This window comes from Clarias gariepinus, chromosome 16 (assembly GCF_024256425.1).
Source record: "Clarias gariepinus isolate MV-2021 ecotype Netherlands chromosome 16, CGAR_prim_01v2, whole genome shotgun sequence".
Lineage (NCBI taxonomy): Eukaryota > Metazoa > Chordata > Actinopteri > Siluriformes > Clariidae > Clarias > Clarias gariepinus.
In genome coordinates this window covers 6,711,336-6,734,287 of record NC_071115.1, presented here as the reverse complement: position 1 = coordinate 6,734,287, position 22,952 = coordinate 6,711,336, and the positions used below count along the sequence as shown (strand labels likewise).

The 22,952-nt window shown below is 41.5% G+C and overlaps 1 protein-coding gene across 1 annotated transcript; it reads right to left on the bottom strand.

Moving 5' to 3' along the window:
- Nucleotides 1–576: 576 nt before the first annotated feature.
- Nucleotides 577–18,739, bottom strand: LOC128544565 (acid-sensing ion channel 2-like). The gene is made up of 3 exons (XM_053514768.1): nucleotides 18,648–18,739; nucleotides 11,167–11,777; nucleotides 577–660 (listed from the first exon to the last, which is right to left on the bottom strand). The coding sequence occupies exons 2-3, from the start codon at nucleotides 11,761–11,763 to the stop codon at nucleotides 652–654; spliced, it is 606 nt and encodes a 201-aa protein (XP_053370743.1). The 5' UTR covers nucleotides 11,764–11,777; nucleotides 18,648–18,739; the 3' UTR covers nucleotides 577–651.
- Nucleotides 18,740–22,952: the final 4,213 nt, after the last annotated feature.

Here is a 22,952-nt window from a genome sequence, read left to right as displayed (position 1 = left end):
GTCCACAGAGAGCCGTCGTAGCGGAAAAAGAGACACTAGCAGGAGGAAAAATAAAGATCTGAGAAAGGTCATCGACTCGTGCTACAGTGCAGTGCGGAATCTGAAATGCCATGCGGGCTGGCATATTCTGATAATGCAAAGAACATCCAAATGCCACGACATACCTACTACATTATACTAAGAGTAAAAAAGAAAAAAAAGTAGAATCTAAGAGTATACCATGAAGTATGGCCATGAAATAAAAACAGATAATTTGTTAATATTATTATACATTGTTTTGCCGTCGATAGAATGTTTGCTGAAAACAGTGCTTTTATTTTTAATTTAAGAGCAGGTTTTTATTGGAAATGTTTTTTTAATTATATTAATACATAGATTAACTAAAAATGTCAGTTCGGTCAACAAGTTCTCTAGACTTATTCAGTTCAACCTGCCAATTATGCTTAGTATTTCTATAACTAATTATTATTATTATTATTATTATTATTATTATAGTAGATAATAGTGATCTTCAATGTAATCATGCCATAGCTATACATCGCTGGCTGTAAACACTCCTCCCGCTCCTCCTGTCCTGCCGTCACTGCAGGAACATTTTCTCCTCACATGTGCGGACAATCATAGACATGGCCCCGTTTTCCAGGAAAAAATTCAGCAAAACTAGAATCGCAGAGGGAAAAATAAACAATATATTGATTTTCATTACACGCAGCGCAAGTGGTAAAACCACCGGCAAAAACCCGAAATGATGCTTTAAGACGAAACTCAATTTCATGGCAGGCAGCAGTTTGTTCGTTTATTTTCCAGAAATTCAGAGTAAAAAGCTTCGAGAATGTTGTGTTTTGTATTAAAGACCAATGGAAGCCTGTGAGACAGAAAATGTCACAGCTAATATGAGTTGATGCTTTTACCCTAAAAGCGCACTGGCTATGACCTCGGATGAGGACCGGGGGGGGGGGAACTCGTGTGCTGGGCTCCCAGGCACTTCAGGCACTAAACACAACAAGGGACCGTCATCAGAATTGCATTCATAGATGGCCTTGAATTTAAGATAAAGATAGAAAAAAAAAACATTCTTCCTGTATTTTTACTCAATTCTGTAACTATAACGCGTTCCTTAAATCTCTCCACCTTCCGCACTATGCCAAGATGCGATATGTTTGTCAGAAAGATTATTTTTTTCATATTAGAATGAAGATGATCTGTTCAGTATCAGGGCTGTGCACTCACTCGCTTTATCCTGTATACAGGGTCACAGGGGGGCTGGAGGGGTCACAGGGGGGCTGGGGTCTGTCCTGGACCCTATCCCACAATCACAAACATCTGCATGTCTTTGGACTGTGGGAGGAAACCGGAGCACCCGGAGGAAACCCTCCAAGCACTGGGTGAACATGAACACTCCATGCACACAGACCCCAAGGTGGGAATCGAACCCGGACCCTGGAGGTGCAAGGCGACAGTGCTAACCACAGCCACCATGCCGCCTCTGAACCGTGACATTAAGGGTTTTTATTTTCTTGCGACACAGCACTCAGATTTGTAACTGAAACTTTGGCCATTCTGTCTAGATCACAAACATGATGTGCCACGTTAGGGACTTTGTTAGAAGAGGATAATTATATTGTGAAACGGATTAGGTCTCAACACAGGAATTCAGCTCGTTTGCCTAAATTACATTATCAGGCCGGCTTGATTCCAGGAGAAAAAGGTGGGGAGGGGATGCAAAAAAGCTTTTACTCACCGGTTGTCTAGGTAATTAATTTATTATTTGTCTTTCCCTGTAATCCTGAGTCTGAATTGTATTGCTTGTTGCATTCACCACACCTCGATAAACTTACCAGCTGGTTATGGGACTGGATGTCTGAAGATCTCTGTTTATTATCAGCAGAGAGAAGCTTTTTGGCCAGATGCCCTGTGCCACTTGTTCAAAAACAACCCATCATTACCATGTAAGTCAGAGAGACAGCGTCCCGGAGACAAACAGACCATAGGAAAAGGTTTCCAGCAGAAACGAGCTGTTTGTACTGTATGTATATTGATCTGAATATGGACTATAGGAAATGTTACAACATGAGGAATTAAGAAGCACAATAAGGGGGTTGTTTTTATGGGCATAAAGGCGTGGAAAAGACCACATCATATTATAAAACCTTCTTAAAAACAATCAAAGTTCTTGTCTCTATTTCTGACTAAATTCAGCCGAATTAGATCATACCATCACCAATTTATCTTGTATACAGCATCACAGGGTGCCTGGAGCCTATCCCAGAAGACTTAGGGCACGAGGCGGGCCTGGACAGGGTGTTAATCTATCACAGGGCACGCACACACACTCACAACCTTCTTTACACAACATAAGCAATTTAGAACCCCAATTAGCCTAGTCTGCATGACTTTGGACTGTTGGAGGAAACCTACTCAATCGAACCCGGACCCTGGTGGTGCAAGCTCACAGTGTTAACCACTACACCGTCATGCCTCTAGTGGAAAGATAATCTAAAAATTTTCAGTGGAAAGAGATTGCAATAACAACAACAAATGAATATAATAGTCAATTCATGGATGATGGGTAGATTCACAATTTTACATTCCATAAACATTCATTATGTTTTGAGCAAACAAAGATTTTGTGTCCAAACACCTATTATTAATTATCCATAATTTTGAAGACTTAAGTACAACCTGTCGAAGAAAATGAAGTGAAAATGAATTGAGCATCTGTACATGGCATCAGGAGTGCCTTGAAGTTAAGAAACACCTTGTCAGGTCATGCATATGCACAGCTCTAGGCGCTATATTTTCTCAGTCCAGCTCAACGTTCTGATGTTTTTATTTAAAGGCAAGAAAGAACACTTGCTGTATAATTGAGAGATGAAGTTTAAATCCCAAAAATGTGGCAGCCAACCTGGGAGCCAAGCGGGCAAAACTGGCTGTGCCGTCTGGGTGTGAGGGATAGCATACGCTCTCTTTCGCTCTTTTATGTCAAGCAAAACATTGCTAAAACAAAAGAGATGGCTGTTGCCTTCAGGAGGACACAGAGCGACCATTCTCCACAGAACATCAACGGCTCCTCTGTGGAGATCATCAACAGGACCAAATTCCTGGGTGTCTACCTGGAAAAGAACTTCACCTGGTCCCTCAATACCAGCTTCTTGCACAAGAAAGCCCAACAATGTCTTTTCTTCCTGAGAAGGCTGAGGAAGGCCCAGCTTCCACCAGCGATCCTGACCACCTCCTATAGTGGGACTATAGAGAGCATCCTGAGCAGCTGCATCACTGTGTCTGGTTTGGGAATTGTGCCATATGGGGCCGCAAGAACCCCAGAGCGGATAGTGAGGACAGCCGAGAAGATCATTGGGGTCTCTCTTCCCTCTATCGAAGACATCTCCACAACATGCTGCATCTGCAAAGCCACCAGGATTGTAGCTGATCGGACACACCCCTCTCACACACACTTTACCCCTTCTGCCATCTGGAAAAAGGTACCGAAGCATTCGGGCACTCACGTCCAGACTGTGCATCAGGTTCTTTCCATAAGCCATAATTGATGTTGTATGTAGCACCTTGGTCCTGGAGGAATGTTTAATTTCACTGTTTTCTAAACTCTATATGGTTGAAATGACAATTAACTGAATCTGAATTTGCTACGCCATAACATGTGACACAACATGATTAGCAGCGTTATCAAAGGAACTATAGGTGAAGCCTGGCTTCCATCAGTCATGTTGAAGGTCCAAATTAGGGGGGGAAACTATAAAAATATGTTGCTACAGGGTTATAGTTTTAATCAAGGCTGCAGTGATTTACAATGATTGCGCTTTTTCAAATAGTAGTTCCGACATAAAAAAAAAGTGTTCACTTCTTGAGCACAGTTAACCTTCAAATACATCAACAAAGCAGCCTGACTTGTAAAAATAACAAATGGCATTAAGGAAGATGGTTTTTGATTGACAGAACTTATTTGGCTTAATGGAGACGGGGCGCTGAAGAAGGAAAGACGTCCAGGGTGAAACAATGCATTCGCTTTGATTTCGATGCAATTTGACACACTGATGTTGGTTGTTAGAGTGCTCATCAAGACTCAGTCATTAAATAAAAATCCCAGCACACACACATCCTTACACGCATGTTCACTCTGCGCTGAAAGCTGCTGTATGAATACTTAAACGGCCAGACCATCAGAACATGATATCGGTGCTATACCACACCATTTTATTTTTAATAATACTATATAATGCTTCTTATCTCTTGATCCATGCCTTATTTTTTCTTTTGTTAATATGCATACACAATTTTATTTTTTATCAGATAAAAAGAAACACATTTGCTAAATACAGTTTCACGCCCTTTTACGTCTGTAGTGTCCGGAACTTTTTTGAACGATCTTAACTGTATATTCAGATGAACCTTGGCGATTTAGATTGCACGTGAAAACCTACAATACACTAAAAAAAAGTGTATTATTCTAAAAGGCAAAATTGTTAACATATTGCAACATGAATTCGACATGGTTACGGACACTACACATATTTTTCTTTTTAAGCTTTTCCAAAAAACTCTTAAAGCAACGCTTTTTACAGGTCATATGCGTCACACCAATTTTAGTATCATAAAGAAATATGAATAAATAGCATTTCAAATGATTGTTGTTTGAAGCGAGACAGTATAATGCTGAACAATGTCCATTTTGGGGGCACATACAGTATAAAATCATCTTTCCAAAACGGGTAAATGTTAGCAAGTTAAAAGATTTCAAGAAAGCGTGATTCTGTATTATATGTATAAAATAAAAACATTAAATCAGCACCAATACTGTGTTTTGGCCGGAAGTAGGTTTGTAATAGAATAAATACAGTATATAAAGCTTGGTAGGAGATTTGCAGAGTGTGTATGACAATACACTCCACTGTTCTGCATGGCTTAACTGCTTTCTCTAATGTAACTCATCTCACCCAACTTGTTCAAATTCAACTGGAAAAACACAAAAAATACAGCTTGGCAGGTATCTCTCCCTCTCTCTCTTTCTCTCTCCCTCTCTCCCTCTCTCCCTTTCTTACAGTATGTCATCACACTGATACATTTCTACCTAGATGCTGTCCCACCAACCACACACACACACATTCTTCTACATGATCTCATAGTGATCTCACACACCCCTTCCTATGATGCTATTTTTACTCTTCTCCCAGGCCCACACACACACACACACACACACTTTAGTGCTCAGTGCTACTCCTTATAACTCGCTTGTCATTGTTGGGGATAATTATTCATTATTCATCAATTAAACAATCAAACATTCAACTACACGCATTACTCACTCAAACATTTCCAGCTCGTCATGTCGAAGGAACTGAAGTCCACAAACATATTATTTATTTTTTATTTAAAATCATTATTGAAGGGTTGTACTGCTATACTGCATTCATTTATCTTACACACACTTAAAGTTTTATCAGTGCACAAAAAGAATCCAATAGCACATGAAAAATGTCGTTTCAGTCCCTTGTCACGGAGGATAAGAGCGAGCGGACTGTCCTACTTCCAGGAGATGAATTTACCAGGATAGGGTTGAAATTAAACGTTTAGAAAGCAAATAAATAAATAAATCTTTAAAGCATTTAGAAGTGCCAAAGGGCCTTTGAACAAAATGCAAAACAAATGTGGCGAGTCGTGCGAGCCTAATGCGTAGCTCTGTCCGAGGGCTGTTGTATAAAACTTATGGAACACAAACTATAAAGTTTAAATGCTATAATATAGCACATAGCATAATATACCATAATATTACCATGCTATTTCAGACATTATGATCGTAAGCACCACAGAACTTTATAGAAAATAATTTGTCATAATGTGATATTACTGAGGTGGCACTGTGGCTTGGTGGTTAGCACTGTCACTTTGCACCTCCAGGTTCTAGGTTTGATTCCTGTCTGTGTGCATGGAGTTCGCATGTTCTCCCCGTGCTGGATGGGTTTCCTCCTGGTACTCCGGTTTCCTCCCACAGTCCAAAGACATACAGATTAGGCTGATGCTGATTGGTGTGCCCTTAGTGTGCAAGTGTGTGTGGGTCAGCCATAAGACAGCGCCCCTGCAGATGGATGAAGGGGTTGAGGAACTTGCTCAAGAACCCAACAATGGCAACCTGGAGGAGCTGGGGCTTAAACCGCCAACCTTCCGACCAGTAACTAAGTGCCTTAATGTAAAAACACACCATATTTCAAAGACACTATGGTAGTATTCTATAACCTGGTATTCTAAAAAGTTCTACGGTTCCTAATGTGTGAAATAGCATGGTAATACTATGGTACATTATGGAATGTACAGTACTATAATTTGGTAATGTGCAGCTGAACGAGAGAAAGGACATAGGCTTAGTTCACATATACATATGTATTTTTATACATTTAAAATTTTAGAAAGTTTTTTTCCTCCATCATTTTTAAATGCTTTTTAAAATAAATAAATAAATAAATATGCCCACGCAAAAGTGAAAAAACACACTTCCTCTCGGCTGGCCTGTCAAGGGGTCGCCACAGTGGACCATTCGATCCTTGACGGGAGCAAATAAAGGCTTAAGTTTCACTGTACCATACTACTGTACATACTGTACCTGCTGAACTTTAGTAGCCATTGTGGTACCCACCAAGTATTGTGGATAATCTTTAAATGGTACCATACCCAGTAGAAATAGCCAATTATAAGGTATAAATTTTACCATCACAATACATACTGTATATTGTATTTTGTACAACGTCCTGTTACATGTTTCATAGTGCCTGGTAGAACCCTGATTTGTACTATAGTATATTTAGCATTGTACCAAAGTGTATACCACGGTACAACATAATGCTGCATGTACTATATCAGCCAGTGGTACTGTTTAAAATACCATTATATTATTCACCATTGTATTACCATGGTACCTATACCGTGGTAAAAGTTCTTTTGGGTATAGGCTTAAAGTCAGAAGTGAAACGTTGTATGGTAAAAAACAGAGAGATATGTGAACTGGTGTTGAGTTCTTGCTCTGTAAAAATACTACGTGGATTTTCAGCTTAAGATGAGATGTTCAACTAAAGGTCATACTAATATTCTTTTGTGTTTTTAAAGATTCAGTGTACAAAAAAGGGAAAGCCTTTTTATGACCTGAACATGTGCAGCTGAACGAGAGAAAGGACACAGGATTGGTCCACATGTACAGTACAAATGTATTTTTATAAAATGAGTTTTTCCTCGATCATGAGGAAATATATCATCTATATCTTGTTAAAAAGAAAGAAAGTGTATAAAATGTGTAAAAACACAGTCAAAGCATGCCAAGGTGGGAATATAAGTCATGTTGGCCCATTTAGAAGCCTAGAAAAAATTAAGTACATCAAACAAAGGAGACAAACATCCTGCCTTGCAAATTTACATAAAAATAATAAAAAAGCAACATTTTTTATGTTTTTTTTGTTTTTTTTTTTGTTTTTGCATTTAACAAGATTTAGTAAAGACATATTACCATGTATTCTAAGAAAGGTATCAAGAAACAATGGCAAGCACCTCATTGAGCCACTTTCCGTTTCATTTTCAAAGCGGAAGGCCCGGGTTCGATTCCCAGCCAGTGCCCAAAACCCCCAGCCACTGGACACAGTGCCGGTCCCAAGCCGGGAGGGTTGTGTCAGGAAATGCATCCGGCGTAAAACCTGTGCCAAGTTGTTGTGCGGACTGGATATTCCGCTGTGGCGACCCCTTACCGGAAGCAGCCAAAAGACTAACAACAACAACAGAGGTTTAATGTTTATTTATTTCATATTTAAATGTAGAGGTTTAATGTCTATTTATTTCATATTTAAATGTTGTTTCTAAATGGTTTGATCGCAGAAATATGATTGATTATAGAGTTGGAAATTGGTAATATTGGTAATATTTTGGGGTAGCTGGAACGGATTATCTGCAATTACATTATTTCCTTTGAAAAAAAGTGTTTCACAATACAAAGTTTCACCTTAAGAACTCGCCTCCGGAACGCATTAAATTTGTCCCTGGAAGGTTTTCTCCAAAAAGTCCATCTGCAGTGGCCTTAAACAGATTTTACTTGCAAATGAGGCCAAAAAGCATAGAAAAACTACTGTCGTGTGTGTGTGTGGACAAGGTCTTGTATGCTCTCTATACAGCTAAAGCACTTCATCTCAACTGGTGTGTTTAGATCAACATTGTACAATCTACACAATTTCAAAATGACTAGGTACATTACACCACGGTCATTAAACACACGACCCGAGCTGTATAACAATGCAAACACTGGTTTACAGTCTTTCAATTGTTCCCATCAGTGGGTCGCACCAGCTGATCCATATGAACAACTTGGCACAGGTTTTATGCCAGATCCCCTTCCAGGAGCTGGTCCCTCCCATTTTATCTGGGCTTGCAACCAATGGCTTGGGTTTGGGCATTAGGTTGGAATCGAACTGGTGCTTGGTAGATGTTATTTGGCTCCAAAGCAAATAACACAGGAAATATCTGAGCAATTAAGGAGTTAAGGTCTTTGCATCACAGGGAATAGAACTTACAATTTCTCTGATTGGCAACCCAACGCCTTAACCACTGAACCATTGCTACCTTAATTGCGCTGAAGTGAAAAAAATAAAGTGTGTTATTCCACAAAATCGAGCAGTAAACTCTGGGGTATAAATGAACAAATGTGCTAATGATACAACTCTTCATTAACAGGCTGGAAGTTTGACACTGTACCCTTGTCTTCTACCAAAATAACTACTTAAATGTTTCAAAGCAACAGAGGTAAACACTTACGCAATCACTTTTATTTAGAGGTAAAAAAAAAAATTGGTAAAAACTTTTTTTAGAAACTTCATGGTTAAAGAAATTTTTTTTTGTTTGTTTTATTTGGTTAATGAGCTGCAGATGCCGTACTGATAGTGATACTAAAAGGTGATATTCAGATATCAGTTGTTGTGATCGGAATGTACTTTTCAGATAAATGTTAATAAAGACCAAGAGGAAGTATTGACGCACTTGACCTTTCACCAAGTGTGGTAATGAGAATGAGTTTGGCGCCACTGTGTTACACCTACTATCCAGTACGTCAGGTACTCAGAGAAGAGCTCTTGTCTGAAAATCTGGTTTTAAATGCCTCAGTGCTTCCACAGCATCATGGGAGGTTATCTTAACCAGGCACTATGATTCTGGTGTATGAGACCTTGCTATATTTTCCAAAAAAAAAAAAAAAAAGGGTGAAATCAGTACAGGTCTCTCTGGGTAGTGCGTCACAGGAAAAAAATTTTGAGTTTCTAGAGTTGTTCAACAACAGTGATAACTCTAGTGTTCAATCACACCTTGTTCTTGCCTCCTTGGGCTCTTAAGGTTTGCCTCAATAAACGCCCTGAAGCGTCGTCATGGCAACTATTAAACTGACATTATGCTAATCTGGCATATTACGCAGTAATTAATCTCCGTTCTTAACTATGACTAGGTTTTGATATATTGCTAGTCTCGGCTTCATAGCTAAACACTCTTGATAACAGCCATTACTCCACTGGGCAGCACTTAATCAGGGTCAGCAAATCGACAAAACGGTGAAGGCCAACGTTGCCCAAATGTGTCTGTTTATAATCATTATGAGGTGTGTCACAATAAATTTAACCTTTACTACTTTTCCTCCCACAAACATTAGCATCATCAAATGTTGTGCAATGCTCTGTGTGTGTGTGCGTGTGTGTGTGTGTGTGTGTGTGTGTGTTTGTTTGTGTGTGTGTGTGTGTGTGTGTGTGCACGATTCTGGTGTGTGGAAGTGGGTCACACACAAATACAGCCAGACTCACCAAGGGAGCTCCAACACACACACACACACACACACACACACACACACACACACACACACACACACTTATCTTTAAAGCTGAATCTTCAAAGCAGATAGTCATTTTACATCTCTCTCTCTTTCCTCTTTACATCTGATAAAACATGACACACAGTAGGAAAAAAAAGACCTTAAGCAAGGCCGGATTTACAATCCGAAACGGGATTATTTAACAGCATGGTGCCCCTGATGCCATTTTACTTTCTTATGATACAAGGTCTGGTTTTGTATTTGGGACAGTGGTGGCTCATATGGTTAAGGCTGTAGGTTACTGATCGAAGAATCGAGGGTTGCAGCACCAGCACCGCCAAGTCTTGCTTGGGTTAGGGTTTGGGTTAGGGTTAGGGGTTAGGGGTTACGCCCCTGAAGTCCTGCTTCAGGGGCCCGGTATCTTGGATGACTTTGTGCTCCGACTCTAGCTTTTAAACTGGGATATTTTTGAAAATTCCCCTTATTAGGGGTGGCTCTGGCTCAGTGTGTAAGGCTTTGAGTCACTGATCAGGTGGTCAGCAGTTCAAGCCCCAGATATACCATACTGCCACTGTTGAGCAACGCGCCATATAATGGCCGACCCTGCTTTCTGACCCCAGCCAACTAACTAGGAGAATAAAGGATTTTGTATATTAGAATAAAAAATATAGTGCATTAAAGTACATGTGACAAATAAAGGCTGAACTGAACTGATATCGTTGTATGTTCCTATGAAATAAGCTCTGATTTTATTTTTTAATTCGCTGGATTCTACATTCGTCTTTCAGTAAGAGAATGACTTAAAAAAAACGGAGGAGGAAAATTAAAGCAGAGCTTTAGATGAGCAACAGCGCCCACATTCACCCACTGCTACCACTATCATTATCATTATTCCAACCAAGATGGTCAAATCTTTAAAATACAAGATGTGTCATAATGGTGAAAATTGGGACAGCTTCATCAGAGCCAGCTTTTTTTTTTTCTTTTTCTTTTTTGAGGATTAGCATAATATCACACCAAACCGGATTGTGTGTGCAGAAAAAAAAAAAAAGAGTCTGATATGCATAAACGTCTGTAGAGAACCCATCCCATTTCGCAGTCCTCCTAAAGTAATTGCATATGTTTTATTTATACTAAGCGAGGACACCTAGCAAGGTTACCTAATCCATTTAAATCCATCCAAGGGTTAACCAAACATTTTAAATGATTCCGTAAGTGGTCCAAAAAGTGATGAGGTGCTGGCGATATGCCTGAAGTCCCCATGACCAATCAGGCTGGTTTTTCTCACCTTTCCAAAGCCATTAGAAAAAAATTATAATCAGAGGACTCACGGTTTTGAAGTCCCGGTGGCTGCATTCCTGGCCCTCATAGCGACAGTAAAGCATCATCTCGTGTAGGTCATGACCGACGCGCTCGGTGAACTCTCGCATGCTAAACGGTTTGGGCCGAAAGCCACTGAAATTGGCGCGCTCTGCGAGAAAGTCGAGCACGTGGGGCTCGGCCAGCTGTGGCTCGGGCACATGCAGATGCACGTCCAGCAGTGCCAGCAGTTCTCCTGCATGGTACAGGTCGTTACGGGTGAGCCGCGTGAAGCGGTAGGCGTTCAGGTTGCACACGGTGACAGCAGGGAACACCAGGCTCGTCGCGGGCACGGCGCCAACGCTAGCCACGTGTGGATATGATAGAAAGTGGGCTATGCGCTCCGCACCCTCCAGTGCCAGGACACCAAGACAGGCCAATAGAGCTGCCGTCCAGAGCACACGTCGCAGTGTTGAGGAACGACGATGTGGGAAAACATAGCGCAGTCCGTGTAGCGTGCTGCGCTGGGCAAACAAGTGCCAGGACAAGTGGCCTGATAGGTTGCCTGTGCCAGCACTTTCAGTTTCATGGCTGCCCTCGCTGGCACAACTGTCCTTCAGCTCCATCATGGGCACCGGCACGCCTGTGAGAGAAGAGAGAAAGCAAAGCCGCAGTCAAAAAACATATCCAAACACAGCTGAAAGAAATACTCGGTCTGTCTGTCTATCGCTTATCCGTACAGGGTCTCAGGAGGCCTGAAACCTATCCCAAGGGATATGGGGCACTAGGAAGGGGACACGTTGGGTGTCAAAGGGCACAAGCACACGCATGCATACAGTATACTGACCCACACATTATGAGCAACTTGAAAATGTCAGTTAGCCCACTCTGCATGTCTGCAACTGTGGAAGGAAACCAGAGCACCTGAAGGAAACCCACCAAGCACAGGGAGAACATGCAAACTTCATGCACACAGACCCAAATGTGGGATTGGAACCCTCAACCATGGAGGTGCTAACCACTGTGCTAACACATCACCAGCAGAAATGCAACACAAACACTCAACCTTTAGTATTTTTCTTATACATTTTGTAGGACCTGAAGTGTATTACTTGACATTAAAGCATCATGTTCAGACTTACCCTTATCCTCTTTCTTTTTTATGAAGGATCCTCTCTCTCTCTCTCTCTCTCTCTCTACCTGGGCTTTTTCTTTTCCTGGACAGCCTCCTCCTTTCAGATTCATAGTTCATGTGCCATGTTTTTTCCATTTAAAGTAATGGATTTAAAAGTGCTCCAACAGATGCTCAAAATGAGGGATATTTCCAACCAAACTCTAACACACACTTATTCAGATCTTACTCACAAACTTGCTTTGAGAGCTCCTTGGGTTCCATGATGTTGTCTGCTTGGGTAAAGTCTAAGAAAATCTGAAACCTTCCTGAAACAGGTGTTTCATTGTACACAGGTGGATTCCATTCGACTAATTATGAGAAGTCTCATGAAAACAGCTTGCATTAGAAATATTTTAGAGGTTTTAAAGAAATTAAGATAAATACTTATGCAAACCAAACGTTTGAATATATGTTTAAATGTAATTTTTTTCAAACTACATTAATTACACAAGTACTTTAGTATTATGGCCATTTCTGTGTATCTTCATGATATAAAGTGATGGCTCAGTGTGTTAAGGCTCTGAGTTACTAATCAGAAGGTTGGGGGTTTGAGCCCCATCTCCATCAGGTTGCCATAAATGGGCCCTTGAGCAAGGCCCTTAACCCTGTCTGCTCCAAAGGTACTGTATAGTAACTGATCCCAGCCTTCTAACAAGCAGCTGGGCTATGTGAAGAATAAAGAATATCACTGTGCAGTAATGTATATGTAACAGAAAAAGTTCAGGGTAAGTGATTTATGCACTGTTAATACCAGAGGTGAGCAAAGTGCACAAAGCCTGTACTTGAGTCAAAGTAGATGTACAGTGCACTAGGTAAAATATTACTCAAGGAAAAGTAGAAGTCCTCTATTTACATTTCTCCTTGAGCAAAAGTACAAAAGTATTCACCTTTAAATATCAAAAGTACTGAGCTTTTATTAGCTATTACAGTAGCCTTTAAGTCATAATAAAAGAGTCACTGTCTGCCTGTCTGTCTGTCTGTCTGTCTGTCTGGCTGGCTGGCTGGCTGGCTGTCTGTCTGGCTGGCTGGCTGGCTGTCTGTCTGTCTGGCTGTCTGGCTGTCTGTCTGGCTGCTTCCCGACTGGACATGCTGTTTCAATGCTGTCTGCAACCATCTTTCGATTTCAAACACCTGATGCGTGATTAGGGAAGGCAAATTATACAGTTATGTAACTGTAGCTTTAACCCTTAAAATATATATTTTTTTATTTGTAGCAATAAAAAAACCTATCTACACAAACAATAGGTGGTTTCCTTTCCAAAATGTTTATTGCCAAATAAATGTTTGTTATTAAATTAAATAAATAAAAAAAAACAGACAGATTATGATATGTCAGATTCTCACCCCAGACACATCAAAAACAGCCCCTTGTGCTTAGCGCTCCATTCGGAGACAAATTTTATGTAAATGACTCTATTCTGATGGAAGTAAATGCTAATTGCTGCATTGTTTCGGGGGCGTGACGTGCTGAGGCTTGCCTGTGTCCAACAGAATAAAAAGGGCTTGAATTAAGCAACTAAAAAAATTCTTCAACATTAATGTATGAATCTTGTTAGGAAAAAATGTCTCATCATATGAATTTACAGGAAGCAATACTACATACTACTTTGGTTATGTAACAGAATGCCATGCGGAAATGCATTGAAGTAGAAAGCAGGGGTAGCTCAGGATCCTGTACGGACTTTGTGTACATTTTTTTCATTTTTTTTTTTTATAAAATTTTTTACATTATACAGTGGAACCTCGGATTGCGAGTAACGCAGTTTGCGAATGTTCCACAAGATGAGCAAAGGTTTTTTAATAAATTTTGACTTGGAAAACAAACAAGTCTTGGTTTATGAGTACCGAGTATCATGTGTTATGCATGCGCTTCTTGTTTAGATTTTTTTTTCTCTCTTTTGCCCTGCGGAATTGTGGATAATCCAAGGTTCCACTGTAGTTGTCTGGTGCTTCATTGAGTCAGGGGTAGCACAGTGATTAAGGCATTGGACTGCGGTTCGGAGTCCCATTGTTGGGTCCTTGAGCAAGGCCCTTAACCCTCAGATGTATAATACAATAAAGAAAAATGTAAGTCGCTCTGGATAAGGGTGTCTGCTAAATGTAATTGTGTTGCTGGCAATGTAGCCTGAGTTTAGCTTAATTTGTGTATTAAGATTCAGTTATTTGCCACATGTACCTTACTGGACAGTGAATTTGATTAAATTTTTTTTTGTAAATCCCAGTTAGAAAGCTGCGGTCAGAGCGCAGGGTCAGCTGGATACAGCACGGCTGGAGCAGATAGGGTTAAGGACCTTGCTCAAGGCCTCAACAGTGGGAAGTTGGCAGTGCTGGTACTCGAGCCCCCGACCTTTGGATCAGAAACCCAGAGTCATAACTGCTTCCTAGCAGGCAGATAAGTCGTCTAGAAATGAACATTTAGAAAATATGGCAATAACTTTTGAAAATAGAAAATGACCTGTTGTACACAGTGAAGACTTTGCTGAGAGCAGCATTAGCACCAAGGCTGGTAACAAAGTACCAGTAACGAAGTACAGCACTTATGGACTTTCACCTCTGCCTAATACACACTCAGCTACAGAAGAGATGGAAAAAAAAATGCTAAATATTTTTCCCTCGTGTTTAGAGAATACATAAAAGTACAGTATGCAGTGCTGTGAAAATGTATTTGCTCCTTCCTGTGTTTTTTTCCCATATTTGTCACAATTAAATGATTAAGATCATCAAACAGATTTTAACATTACACAAAGATAACCCGAGTAAATACAAAATGCAGTAATTTTATTTATTAAGAGAAAAAACCTGTTCAGACCTACCTGGCCCTATCTGAAAATGTAATTCCTCTTAAACCTAATACCTGGTTGTGCCATCCTAGGCGGCAACAACTGCAGTCAAGCGTTTGTGATAACGGACAATGAGTCTTTCACATCGCCGTGGAGGAATTTCAGCCGACTATTCTTTTCAGAATTGTTTTAATTCAGTGGTGGGTTTTTCAAGCATAATCGGCCTTGTTTAAGGATTTAAGGATTTAAGTCCGGACTTTGACTACGCCACTCAGGTTTGGACGGCCTTTTTTTTCCCTTAATAGATGAAATCATCATTTAAAAACTCCATTTTGTATTTACTCGGGTTATCCTTGTGTATGTGATATTAAAATTAGTTTGAAGATCTGAATCATTTAAGTGACCAATATACGAAAGAAAAATTTAACAGAAAGGAGGCAAATACTTTTTCATGGCACTGTACCTCCATGTAGGCGTGACAGCGAGACAGCGAAGAGATGCAAGAGGTGGAAAAGAAAGATGAAGGTACTGGGATGAAACTAAAATATATTGTAGGCCATGAGGACCCATGGTCACGCCGGAGTCACAAATCCTTTAAACGTTCCTAGAAAATTTCTTATTCAGCTTTATCCTTGACTTTAACTCAGGAAGTCTCTCAGTGACCATGCCAGTGCAGTCATGTGACAATCTGTGAACTTGTGTACCCAAGACATTTTCAAAATAAAGATGTAAATTTAATCAATTCTAATGATTTAATAACAGTTCATACTTTATATTTCACCTGTTCTGACTGTATTTCTTGAACAAATTGATATAAAACAAGTTAAGAAAATATTGCTGTGACGCCATATGACAATATGACAATGTGTTCCATGTGATTAGTTTGGTCTGGGTTGCATCCCACATAATTTCCCATAAATAAAAAAAGGGTTGAGGCAAAAAAGGCCTTTTAGTGGTTAGCATCGGTAGAAGGATGCTGATGTTGGAACTGCCAGGCAGAAGGTCTAAAGGAAGATTAAAGAGGAGATTTATGGAGGTAATGAGAGAGGACATGAAGTTAGTTGGTGTAAGAGAAGGAGATGCAAAGGATAGGGTTAGATGGAGGCAGATAATTCGCTGTGTGTCATGGAGTTTGCATGTTCTCCCCGTGCTTGGTGGGTTCCCTCAGGGTACTCCGGTTTCCTCCCACAATTTAAAGACATGAAGATTAGGCTAACTGGCGTTTCCAAATTGCCCATAGTTTGTGAATGTTTGTTTGTGTGTCCTGCAATGAATTACTATTCTCTCCAGGGTGTACCCCGCCTTGTGCCCTATATCTCCTGGGATAGGCTCCTTATGGGATTTTGTTTATTCAGAATTTTGTGCTCATAGACCCACAGCAGTTATGTGAAAGTCACCGTTACCCAGCTTGTTTCCCAGCAAACAACACAAAGATTTCACCGCAGTTTGTTTTTACATAAATTATAGGGTTTTTTTTTTTTTTACATATTCTGCTACGACAACAGCAACAAAAAAACAAGTAATTTAAAGTAAAAAACAAAAGAAGCCGGGCCACTTGTTTACCCCTGGCCTACCTTCATGCTGGTTTTAATCAGTGTTGTGCTCTTGTTTCAAATGCCTGATGCTGAAAAACACCACACACTGAATGCTAAGGAAAAAATACATGTACACTGATTCAAATATTATTCTCTCTTTATCTTTCACTCATTCGATATACTGCTTATCCTGTTGAGGGTCGCGGGAATCCTGGAGTCTATCCCAGGGGACTTGGGGCAAAGACTGGATGGGATGCCAATTTATCCCAGGGCACATCTGCAGGTCTTTGGACGGACCACATGCAAACACAGACCCAAGGCAGGAATTGAACCCTGACCCTGGAGGTGCAAGCCTACAGTACTAACCACTACACCACCATCAATCCATCTAGGAACCTAGGGACCATCTGTAGTCCAACTAGGGATTATAGGCATCTGAGCAGTAGTGGATCGGTTAAAGCTGTGAATTACTAATGGGAACGTTAGGAGCCCCAGCACTGCCAGGCCTCCACTGTTAAGCCCTTGAGCAAGGCTCCTAACTCTATCTGCTCCAGGGGCGTTGTATTCTGAGCTCTGACCCCAGCAGAACTTTGAGCAGAAAGTCCACTGTGATGTAAGGTACATGTGACAAATAATAAGTCTTTGAAATGTGGGAGGAAACCGTAGCACCTGGAGGAAACCCACCAAGCACCAGGAGAACCTGCAGACTTCACGCACACAGACGCCGAGGTGGGAATCGAACCCCCAGCCCTGTAGATGCGATGCCACGGTGCTAAACCAGTGCTTGTAAGTGTTTTTTCAGTCTCTGTTTAAATCGGATATGCGTAGGATATGAACCGCCTGTCTGAGCACACTCACTCACTCATCGTCCATACCGCTTTATCCTGTATTCAGGGTCGCAAGGGACCTGGAGCCTATCCCAGGAGACTTAGGGCCCTGGACAAGGTGCCAATCCATCGCAGGGCACACACACAAACACACACTCATTCACACACTACGGGCAATTCGGGAACGCCAATCAGCCTAACCTACATGTCTTCGGACCTTGGGAGGAAACCTGAGTACCCCAAGGAAACCCACCAAGCACGGGGAGAACATGCAAACTCCATGCACACAGAGACAGTAATTAAGCCTGGCTGGGAATCAAACCGGGACCTTGGAGATGTAAGGCAACAGTGGAGCCTGAGAAAAATAAGGATGAGTGAGATGACGACCAATCGAACAACACCTTTGGCAATGACAAGTGGAAGTAATAAAAGAGGCCAGGATTTACACACACACACACACACACCCAACACACAAAAACACATTGAAATGGATCTCGGCCGAAGAGTCCCCTTGGGTTCCAGCTGATATATAGCGAGAGAGAGAGGTGGCTTATATAAAGTAACTGATGTGAAAGCGCAGCTGCCCCATACGTAGTGTACATGTGAAAAAGATGCAGAAAGACAAGAAGAGTTTGTCTGTAAGAAGGGAACAGAGGATTAGGAAAAGACGCTGCTCTACATTTTACCGTCTTCCTTCCGTCCTTCCTTCCAGCACCTATCTGTCCACTTTCTCTCCTTTCTCCTGCCCCAAAACCGAGCCTACTGTCTCTCCACTTTCCACAACAACAGCTCTATCTTCTCTTAGACACAGACAGAGCACCTCAAACATAGACGAACCATGAATAAACACACACACACACACACACACACAGCCAACAACAAGTACAAGTGCCTGACATGCAGTCAAACATCCGGTATTGTGTATGCGAGTGCGAGAGTCAGGGAGGCGGGTCAAGCCTGAAGATGATGCTCGATCCTAAGCCGGCTGTGTGTGTGCGTGTGAGAATGTGTGTGTGTGTAAAGTGAATATGTTAGGACCTCGGAATTCCAGTGCCTCCTGCTCTCGTAAGGACAGATGGAGCCACGCACCCTCCTGTTTTCTCCCAACAACATTGAACAAACAAGCTGATACAAACGTGACCCACTCACACACACACACACACACAGATGCTGTTAAGAACAGGGGGGGATACTTACATGCACGCGCAGCTCTGATCAGCCTCGGTCTCTCACACGCTCCCCGAGCCGCTCACTCGAGTCTGCTTCAGCGTTGCCTTCTCTCTCTCTTTCCTGCCTGTACTGATACACACGTGCTCATACTCCACTTCCATCCATCCACGCGGTAGAAGAGCGCACGCAACTGAGGACAAATGCAGAGCAGAGGGTAATGGAGAGACCAGAGATGAGCGCTGTCTGTATGCACAGAGGGGGAAAAAAGGATAGAGGAGGGGGAGAGGGAGAGGAAAAGAGCGAGAGAGGAAAAGAGCGAGAGAGAGAAAAGGAAGAGAGAGAGAGAGAGAGAGAGAGAGAGAGAGAGAGACCACTTTAGTACATCAGCTATCTATCACATATATGCTAATGTGCGTGTAAGCATTCAGGTTGAAAAAATTTAATGTACTTTCACATTTTAACCTGACATTTTTTGCATCAAGCTACACAAGGGTCATTCAAACAAAAAGAAAAATGTTAAAACATTCAATTACCATCTATACCTTTTTATCCTGTATACAAGGAGCCTGGAGGCAATTTGGTCCCAACTTGGGAGGCAATTAACCAAATCTGTATGTCTTTGGACTGTGGGAGAAAACCAGGAGGAAACCCACCAAGCACAGGGGAGAACATGCAAACTCCATGCACAAAGAGGCAGAAATCGAACCCTCCCTAGAGGTGCAAGGCGGCAGCGCTAACCACTACACCACCATCTGTATAATGCCTTGTTAAAGCCTATTATATATTGAAGAGTTTTTCTAAATCACGGATTTTGAGTTTTTTCCAAACTCCCTGCACACATACCCGAGACGGGAACCAAACCCTCAACCCTGGATGTGTGAGGAGGCGGTGCTAACTGCTATGCCACTGTGCCGCCCGGTGCATGAACAGCTGTTCAAAAAGATGTGGTTGAAGTGGTTCATGTGTCTCAGAGGAAGAATACAGAATTTGTGAAAAATCCCCAAACAAGGAGGAAATAAAAGGAAACATTAAGTTTTATATTAAGGACTAGCTGGCTTAGTGGTAAGCACACTGTCGCCTTGCATCTCCAGGGTTCAGGTTTGATTCCCGACCAGACTCGAGTCCCGTCTCTGTGTGCATGGAGTTTGCAGGTTCTCCCTGTGCTTGGTGGGTTTCCTCCAGGTACTCTGGTTTCCTCCCACAGTCCAAAGACATGTAGAGAAGGTTAATTGACGATCCTAAATTGCCTATAGTGTGTGAATGGGTGTGTGAGTGTGTCTATGTGTGTGTGCCCTGTGATGGTTTGGCACCCTGTCCAGGGTGTACCCTGCCTCGTGCCCTAAGCCTTCTGGGATAGGCTTCAGGTCCCCGTGCCCCTTAATACAGGATGAGTGAGTGAGTGAGTGAGTGAGTGAGTGGCTTAGTATTTAGCACTGTCGCTTTGCATCTCCAGGGTCCAGGTTTGATTCCCGCCTCTGTGTGCATGAAGTTTGCATGTTCACCCTAGTGGGTTTCATCCAGGTACTCTGGTTTCCTTTCAAAGACCTGCAGATTATTGCCGTTCCCAAATTGCCGGATGAGTGTATGTGTGCCTTGGGATGGATTGGCACCCGGTCCAAGGTGAACCCTGTCTCATGCCGTAAGTCTCCTGAAATAGGCTCACAGTTACAGTGACGGTGTGACAGTGGTTAGCATTGCCGCCGTGAACCTCCGGGGTCTGGGTTTGATTTCCACCATCGTGCGTGGAGTTAGGCTAATTGGCGTTGCCCACTGTGTGATGGATTGGCACTCTGTCCAAGGTGTAGCCTGCCTTGTGGCCAAAGTTTCCTGGGATAGGCTAAGCGGTATAGAGGATGAATGAATAAACGAATGTTCATGACTGACTAATGTCAGTTCGCTTCTGTGGATAAGTGTAACCAAAGTACAAGAAAAAAAACGTTTTGGCTATATTATATAATCACTTAAATTCATAATTTGTCTCAAACTGAGATGTATGAAGGATGTTTGTTTAATTCCCTGGTATATTGTTTACCCAGGCGGACACTAAGGAAAACTAAATGAACGAATGTCATGAATGGTAATCAGTTTAAGCTCAATGCCACAGGTTTTAACACCAATGCTGCAAAAAGAGTCCATTTAAAATAACGCTTTAAGATCGCTAACGCCTTTATTTATTTATTTATTTTAATCTTGGAATGATCTCAAAGGATTCTGGGACTCAAGGGATTCTGACACCCCACTGGCACGGTCTCTCCCACAGTGAGCAGTAAATGCTCACGCAGGCAGCTTGTGATTGACGAAAAGAGGAATTAAACCTCTTTCAATGGCTCTAGGTAAAAAGTGGATCTTATTCTGTCGCGCGTGCTTAACTGATGAAAGAGGACGCATGCAGGCGGCGCAACACGCCAGAGATAGATCTTATTCCTCTGTGTAGGTGGAACCACCGCAGATCATCCTTATTTCATTTTTCCTAACTGCTGCAATCTCGATGTCATCCATTGGGTCAAAAAAATAAATAAATACATGTTCCTCATCACCTCCTCATATCCACAACGCTTATTTCTCATCATCACAAGGCAGCGAATGTGAGGAAAAGCACAACCCGTGCTATCGATCTGCGCTGCAGCATGCGCCTACCTTTGAGAAAGAAAGAAAAAAAAATTAGAAAATTAACAGGAAAAAAAACTTTTTAAAAAAATGCAGAAATGTCACCCTGCACTTGAAGTTTTTTTTCCCCTTACAATCGTTCCCGACTCATAAAATTACTTTATTCCATCTGACAGCTGCCCTATTCTCCTTCGCCCACTCCTCCGTCCATTTCTCTTCACCTGACCGCTTTCATTACACACCTCTTTCTGTTATTATCACATTCGTTTCGGCCTCTGTGACCTGAGCTCAAGCAAAGACAACTCTATGGAGGAGAAGAAAAAGAAGAAAAAGTGTCTCTGGGTTTTCCTTTCTTCCTAAGTGTTCAAGAAATAGCTACCCGACACACGGTGTTTTGTATGCAGTGACAATCTAATACACAGGTAGCCCTTGTGTGTGCATATCACACTCCACCACACAGCAGACAACATCCAGAGGACCGGAAAAACAAGCCTAGGTTATATTTCTAGGGACACTAGAAGCAGTGGACACATAAAGCATACAGACACAGTATCTGCCCTTGACGGGGATAAGCGCGAGAATCCGGCCTGGCCTAGTAAGGAATGTGAAATGCATCTCAGAGCATCTCTGTCAGATATTAGGCCAGTTCCCTGAGGCATGTGTAGCCTCTGATTATAGCAGTATAACAGCAAAAGCATGCAGATAAAAGTGAGGACAGCGTGACATTGAATGTACTGATACTGGTGAATAAACGAACATCTAGATTGTGCGGCGTAGTTATTTAGCTAAACAGACTTTATTCGTCTTCTAGGAACAAGTTATATTAGCAGGTTTTTCAGAAACGAGCATCATGATGATTATGGATTCACCCAATGATTCAGGTTATTACCGCCGACTACAAAAAACAAGATTGAGGGTTAAGGTCGCCGCAGTTCCATGATTCGGCTAGTCGCGGCGTAAAACACTGAATGATTCCCGCACTGTTACCGCTTATTCAAAATCCAGACTAAAATGCATTTTTCCGTTCCTTTTTTTTCCCCCCTCGCTTTGCTGCTTTTCCTCACAACCGCCATATCTTTTCATCTCACAAACACAACATAATAAATACTGACAATGTAAAAGACATTATGGAAATGTCTCTCCCAAAAATAAAAGACTCCTCTTTTCAATTGAGGAACAGGTCCTGTCCAAATCCATCACATCAGTCTTTATTTATTTATTTATTTATTTATTTTTGTCAGGTACGGAGGATTTTATGCCGTGTGTTACCCATGTAGAAAATGATTAGTCTTAAAAATTCTATTATATATTGAGGAGGAAAAGAGATTTTTAGCTTTTTCTTTGGAAAAATCTTTAAGGATGTCTCAAATACGTGATGCTTTAGGGGGTTTTAGGTCACTTTTTACAACACATTCCTAAGATATTATACGATCATGTGATCTACTAAACATACAGCGCAACTTGCAACGCCATGATGAGTCAACGCTTAAATATCACATTAAAACAAATAAAAGCATATAATCATTGATATGGTGAAGTTTTCTGTAAGGAGACATTTTTTTAAAGAGACATTTGTTAAAGGAGTCTCCAGTGTCAAAACTCGCTTCACTACTGATGGCACAACATGGTCGGCAACAGAGCTGAGAAGTCAATCTAATAAAACAAACAAACAAAAAAACCTCTACTAGTTCTTCACTAGTAATTATTTCTGCCAACAGTGTTTAA